Raw genomic sequence first — 7,500 nt, forward strand, 5'->3', positions numbered from 1 at the left:
GGCTCCCTCCTTTCACAGGGCGAGGGGAGACTGAGCTCAGGTCGATCTGAAACTCCCCCGCTGCTGAGGCCAAGGTGAACATCCTGAGAGTAAGACATTAGAAAAAGATTTAGGCTTATTTTATCAATAATATAGAGCACATTTGCATGGTGGGAGGAAACCAGGGAACCCGGGGGAAACCCACACGGAGAACATGCAAACTCCGCACAGAAACACCAGATGGCCTAGTGAAGACCCAACGCCATTGGTATTCTTGCTGGGAGGCAAACGTGCTAGTCATTAGGCCACCGTGCCGTCTATTCTTGATAAAGGTGGAAGAAGGGGAGGAGGGGGGTCTCTTCCAGACGAAGATAGTTGTAGAGAGGAAATGAGGATATATATAGTGACTTGGGATCCTTTGATTGGAGGATCATGATTAGCTAATGTGGACCAGCTGGGTCAATCATGAGCACATGCTCCTCTCGAAATTAGTTTAACATTTAAACTTCACTTAGTATGGAAGTTAAAAGCTTCCAGTTTTCAACATTTTTCAAAGTATCTTCTTTTGTGTTTAACAGAATAAAAATCATGAAAGGTTGGAGTGAGTAAACAGTGAGTGAACTTTGATCTTTAAACGATCGATCCCTTAATGCAGTGTTTCCCAACCCTGTTCCTGAAGGCACACCAACACTCATCAAACACACCTGAATCAACTCATCAGAACATTAGAAAAGACTCCAAAACCTGAAGGTAATGGGTCAGATGAGGGAAACATCCAAAATATGTACTGTTGGTGTGCCTCCAGGAACAGGGTTGGGAAACACTGCCTTGATGGATGCATAAGGTCTATGCGACAAAAGTGGTTTTCCTCGAGCATTTTTTTTACACAATGATTAAAAGGTCAATATTACACTTAAAAATGTAAACACTGTTGTTTATTGATTTTATGCAATCCCCAAAAAACGACTTAAGAGTCTTTAGTATAAAGTGGACTGGCACTAGAGGGCGGTGTCTCCTGTGAAAATTCAAATCAGACTGTGCATAAAGAAAGGAGGTTTGTCCTCTGTTTGAGATTCATGAATTGCAAACCGTTGAGCTGTCAGTTCCCTAAGGCACTATCATCTCCTGCATTCTCTAATTCATGCTTTCCATTCTCCACCGCAGAGCATGCAGAGTTTCTGCACTGTAAAGGAAAGAAGTTTACAGACTTTGATGATGTCCGACGGGAGATCGAAGCGGAGACAGACAGAGTCACAGGAACAAACAAGGGCATTTCCTCCAGTCCCATTAACCTTCGTGTCTCCTCTCCAAATGGTATTATTGTCAGAAAATAAATTAAAGTGCTCACCAAGGCTGCTAATTTTCATCAGAGAATATATTATTGTAAAATATTATTATGCTTAAAAAACAAATACTCACAATGTAATGTATGCCTGTGATGGAAAAACTGAATATTCAACAGGCAATGTAGTACACAAGAATTCATTTTTATTACTATTAATGTTGAAAACAGTCTAATTTTTTATTTTATTCTCTAAAAAAAGATTCTCTTAGGTCCATGTCCTCATGGGAACAATCGTGTTCTTTTGCAGATTCTAAAAGTTTTGCATCTGTACACTTATTGTTCATAAAAATGTCTGCTTCAAATTGGAAATGGGAAAATGCTGTAAGACTTACTCCATACCTACTTGTGGTGCTGTAAGCAAACACACAGAGCCATAGGATACACGAAAATCAAAAGCATGTGCTTGAATTCCTTCTTCAGTGCACCGAGTACAAATATAAACAGAAGATTTATGATGGCGAACGCACTTATATCTAAAAATATTGTGTGTAACTGTTAATGCGTCTCCACTGGTTGTCTAGTTGATACAGCATTAGCAGGTTTTGTTGTAATAGTGCTAATAAACTTAGCAGCATGCACACAGCTGTGTAATCTGTTGTTTTTGTTGTTGTTAGCAGTTATTACATGCAGGGTTTTTCCTTCTTACGCTGGTCATGTGGTACTGGCATGTCATTGATTCCTAAAAATAGTGTTTTGCTTATTTACATGACTATGCTAGGTATGATGTTATGCTAGGCATGATTGTTCAGTGTAATCCGTTATTCAAAAATTTTGTTTCAGGGCACCAACAATGCTAGTGTCAGTCATGTGGAAGAAAGGCCAAAACTATATATTAATCTTTTGCAGATGCGATTTTTATCTGTTTCCAAGTGGACAGGGCCTAAAAACATAAATTTTTAAAGAAATATATGTAACAAAAATACATCTAAATAAATAAATACATAACGTGGTCACATTATAGCTAATTTGCTAAGTTATAACGATGTCCAAATAAGTATGCGCCCTTGTTTCTCTTTCTTTGCCTCTTTTTCTTTCTTCAGTGTTGAACCTGACTCTGATAGATCTTCCAGGCATAACTAAAGTGCCAGTGGGAGATCAGCCTGCTGATATTGAATACAAGATCAGAGACATGATTATGCAGTTCATCTGTAAAGAGAATTGTCTCATCCTTGCTGTCACGCCCGCTAACATGGATCTGGCTAACTCTGATGCTCTTAAACTGGCCAAAGACGTGGATCCACAAGGTGAGTGGGCAATACACTTATGCTTCACATCTGTCTTCAGCTTTATCTACTGTCTGGCCTACTAACAATATGTTTCTATCCACATAATTTAATGCTCATTGTGGAGTATCGCATAAAAAATACTTAGGGGAGAGCGGGGAGGAAAGTAACGTTGGACAAAAGAAACAAATCGATTTTCTCGATGCCCTAAAAACATTTCGTTTCCAGGCTATAACAGCACATTCAGCATGTAATCCTTGATGGAGCTCCCAAATGTCACCTGATTTCAGAACCGTGTCTCGTGGTTAAGTCCGAATGTCTGTATTTAAGTATAAAAAGTCAATTATTGCAGCGGCCCTTTTTCCTCATTACAAGTTGTGTTTCACTTTTCATGTGTCACACTAATGAGCAATCTACAGGTTATTTAGTGCAATAACACATCCTTGAGTTTGCAGTCTCTGAGTTTTTCAGTTGAAAAGTAAATCAGGTTTAAATGGCAAGATCTTGAGAAGAAAGTAACGCTGTTATTTATGCCCCACTGCTAATAGAAAAACCTTGTTTTTCACTTCCACGTTAGAGTTTTCAGTGTTTTGATTCAGATGTTTTATAAGATTAATGCATATTGCCAATAATAATAAAAAATATTCAAAAATTACAGACAATTTTAAAGAGCCCATATTATACATGAAATAGGGTCATATTTAGGTTGTAAGGGTCTCCAACAACAGTCTAATATGCATGCAAGGTCAAAAAACACTTTGATGGTCTTATAATCTGCATTTATTTTTACCTAATTATCCCAGCGACTCCCATATGAATCGTTCAGCGATTCATTTGTTCCCAACCCCCTCCTCAGCGCGAAGCTAATCTGCGCTGATTGGACCAATCAATAACAGCCTGCTGCGATTGGTCGACAGTGACAGGCTTCAGCGCGAGACAGAGTGAAATGCCCAGCTGCTAATCAACAATATAAAAGTAGTCACAGTGCACACACGCTTCATAGTGTAAGGCTTTTTTCACACACACACACACACACACACACACACAACCCTCCTCAGAAGAACTGGGGAGATCGACGCGAGTCTCCTAGCCGTCACACACTCTACCTGCTCTTTTTCTCTCTCTCTCACACACACACGCACACGCACGCACACATTACACTCCTCAGAAGAACTAGGGAGAGCGACACGCGTCTCCTGTCTCCTACCCCTAGCCGTCACACACTCGACCTGCTCTTTTTCTCACACACACACACACAGACACAAACACAAACATACACACATCACGCTCCTCCTCAGAATTAGGGAGATCGACACGAGTCTCCTGTCTCCTAGCTTACGATGGCCATAGCAACGACAAACGGCAGTGGAACGCGAGCTCACAAAAGCATTTAACGTTAAATCCGTAAACAAAGCGGCACGAGTCGCGTTTTCAACGTGGCTTACATGCGATAAGAGAATATAAAGAGTAACCGCGTGTACTGTACCAGGTTAACAAGTAACAAAACACAATAAATACATAATTTGCAAGCTAAACGAGTAAACGAGGCAACAATTTTAATCGCACTTACTTACACTAGTGAATAAACCTCAACCACTGACTCTTCACAGTTTCATCTTTGGGTAGAGACTGTCAATATTATCCATCTGAGCACAGCGTGACTTCATTCGACCGGCGGCGTTTGTGTGTGTGTGTGTCTAGTGTTTTTTCTGTGTTAGTAGGTGGGGCCGCAGGTTTCAAATCTCCCGGGTTTGCGCGCGTAACTACTGGCGAGGCTTGTGTTTCGTAGCCGCGTCATCTCGAAACACCTAATGACTCGTTATCAAGACGACTCGTTTGAAGCACTATGAGTCGACTCTTTTATAGATGAATCAATAATTTTAAACACTGTACACTTACAGATTTAAGCCTAAGCTGGATATTTCACTTCACTTAGAGCTGTGTTACACACTACATGGAAGGGCATTTTCAAAAACCCATAATATGGGCTCTTTAACATTTTGCATTGTTGGATTGCTTTTAAAAAACATTTGATGGAAGTGACATTTGAAATGAAAATTCTGTTTAATTTTTATTATTTTTTGCAAAAATAAAGGACTAAATATGTTTGCAGTGAACATTAACAAGGTCATAGTCAGATATATTTAAAGATTAAGCCAGTAAATCTAGCAAATATTGCTGTTTTACCTTTACCCACCCGTGTGTTACTTTCGGTCCTGCTGATGGGGTCAAAAGTTAGAATGTGCAACTTTTGTTTAAAGTGAAGTTATATTGGAGTTGTTCTGCATTGATACAAAATAACACCTGATTTTGATAGACCACCCTTGTGAGTTTGTAATGGGGATGTCTAAATCCGATCTCGTGATCGGAAATCGGGCCCGATCACGAGGTTTCAGACTCGATCTGAATCGGACGTTACCTCCCAATCAGGACAAACACATCTATAGTTATGCAGTGGTACAGAGTTAGACTTCTTTTTTTTGACTACACACAGAGACAGCAACACGTACCGCATGACATCACTTTGTTGCAGAGATGCTATTGGTTAAATGCTGGCAAAGTAGAACACTGAAGCAGCTTTAAGAGTTAAGTGCGAGTATGTCTGCGGTCTGGAGGTATTACAAATTTGATGACGACAACATTGTCATAGCAAACTGTGAGATATGTAAACTTGGGACTGCAAGAGGTGGAAAGGAAAAAGCTACATGTAACATAACAAACCTGATAAGGGACCTCAAAAACAAACACCCGACACAATACAGCAAGTTTACCCAAGCAACCCAATCTAAGATGAGTCAGCTCACGCTGCAGAAGAGGAGAGATAAAATGCCCTGTGACAGTGCGAAGGCACAGCACATCACAGCCAAGATAGCACAAACCATTGCAATGAGTGACTTGCCATTCACCTTTGTAGAGAACCCTGGATTTCTTATGCTTATTAGATTTTTTTTTTGTTTAAAATTACTGTTGCACTAAAATCCAAAAGTGAAGAATTGATGTTATTTATTACTTGATTGTTCAAGCTACCTCACAGAAGCTGAATGTTAAAATAAGGTGAATCTGTTTCTTCACTCTTGTTTATTCTTTTTTTATGTATTATAGAAGTATTGGATCAGTATTCAGTATTGGTAGATACTCAAAATCAAATGACTCTGACTCGAACTCGGACTCAAGAGCAAAAAAGCAACAAACAAAAAAAAACTAATCGGGACATCCCAAGTATGAAACCACAGCAAAAATATATTTCTGCTAAAAACGTTATCCTTTAAAAAGAGGTTTTTATGAAAAATGTTACTTTCATCCCTGCTCCCCCCTAATTTAAAGATTAGGGTTAGGGTTCTTGCGTACATTTTGTAAATGTGCATAAAAAAGTATGCGCACAACTGAGTATGATGATCAATAAGAAAAACTATGCATAAATTACAATGGAAATTATGAAGCATGTGCATCAAAGCAGGACTGAACACATTTTAAAACATCTGAAATGTTGTTTTGGTCATGTAGCGAGTGGGCGGGGCCAAGATCAGTGAGAGCGGAACGAGACAGGTGGCGCACACAGGTGACAGTCATTAACACTAATGCCAAGGGCCTCATTCCGCTCTCATGGATCTCGGCCCCACCCCTTTCCCAACAGATCATTTTAAAATGCCAAAGTCCATTATCAAAGAGCAGTTTTGCACCTCCAAAACATCCATTGCATTTTGTCTTCGTCTTTTGAGGTGAAAGTATTTTTTTTTTATAAGAAAAAAGGCCCACAGCGGCCCTAATGCAGCATCTTCTGTTTTCCTTTTTGATATTTGGTGCGTTCATCAGGAAGTGGCGATTTTGTGGAAGTTTTATGCAATATTCCAGTTTTATGTATACATCAAAATTAGCATCTTTGGATGGAAACAAAGCTAATGTCTTTCCTTTTTGTTTTACATCCCATTTTCCTTGATCTCGATTTCAGGCCATCGCACCATCGGTGTGATCACAAAGCTGGATCTGGTGGACAAGGGCACAGATGTCAGGGACGTGCTGGAGAACAGGTTACTGCCACTGCGCAGAGGTACAGCACACATATAGAAATGAGCTGTCAGCAGAGGCTGTGCAATCTGGTCTAAGACCCGCACCATTGCCAAGCAAAGTCTGCCACAGGCTATAGTGGCTAAAACAGGGCCAGGTGCAGAGACTTCATGCTTCCTGCTGCTGCCTTAATGCATTAGACACACAGAAGTCCAGCTATGGAGAAGGGTTAAGACACTCTAGAAATACTACCTCTGTCATTTAAGCAGATCGGATACAGCCCTACTAGTAGTTGCTGGACTGTTTTCTTTCTTTCTTGCTGTGAAGAGGTCACAGCACTTAAGAACAGCTGAAAATCACATTTTCCCACCTCATGTCTTACATTTTTTAGGGTTTTTTTTAATGTTAATAACAGAGCTGAGCTACGGATACTGTCCATAGATTATTATGAATAGCAATTCTTTTAGTTAAATTAATATAATGACATTTTAGTATTACAGTAGTTTTACGAGCTGAATGTTTTTTAGGAATCCCCTTTTTACCAAGGAATTTCTATAACTTTTATTTAAGAAGGTTTTTAAGAAGGATAAAGTAGGTTAAAGATAATATTTTACTCACAAGTTCTATCTAATAAAATATTTCAAAGTTTGACATAACTAGAGAAAAACATATTTATTTATTTTTGTTTTCTTTACACAAAATTCCAAGGTTTAAAGCTCCAGTAATTTTAGACCAATACACACGGTTTGAAAGTGCAGTATTCAATTAAATTGTATGAAACTTTTGCAACTGAGAGACCACAACAGAAAACTGTAATACTGTCAACAGCTCTAACATAATAATGTATGTGATTTCAATTTTTTATATTTATACGAAATATTTTTTATTCAATTCCCTAGTGAAAAAATTAATTCTTTAGTATACAAACAAATAGAAAAACATATTTTT

General features: G+C 38.9%; 1 protein-coding gene across 2 annotated transcripts in view; it reads left to right on the forward strand.

The window, feature by feature from the left end:
* The window catches only part of dnm3a (dynamin 3a), a 95,896-nt gene that overhangs the window by 23,638 nt on the left and 64,758 nt on the right, over positions 1–7,500 (forward strand). For both annotated transcript variants that reach the window (XM_056480807.1, XM_056480808.1), the window contains exons 4-6: positions 1,144–1,293; positions 2,365–2,568; positions 6,497–6,595. In XM_056480807.1, the coding sequence (XP_056336782.1) occupies positions 1,144–1,293; positions 2,365–2,568; positions 6,497–6,595 (453 nt within the window). The remainder of the gene's footprint in view (positions 1–1,143; positions 1,294–2,364; positions 2,569–6,496; positions 6,596–7,500) is intronic.

This window comes from Danio aesculapii, chromosome 20 (genome assembly GCF_903798145.1).
Source record: "Danio aesculapii chromosome 20, fDanAes4.1, whole genome shotgun sequence".
NCBI lineage: Eukaryota > Metazoa > Chordata > Actinopteri > Cypriniformes > Danionidae > Danio > Danio aesculapii.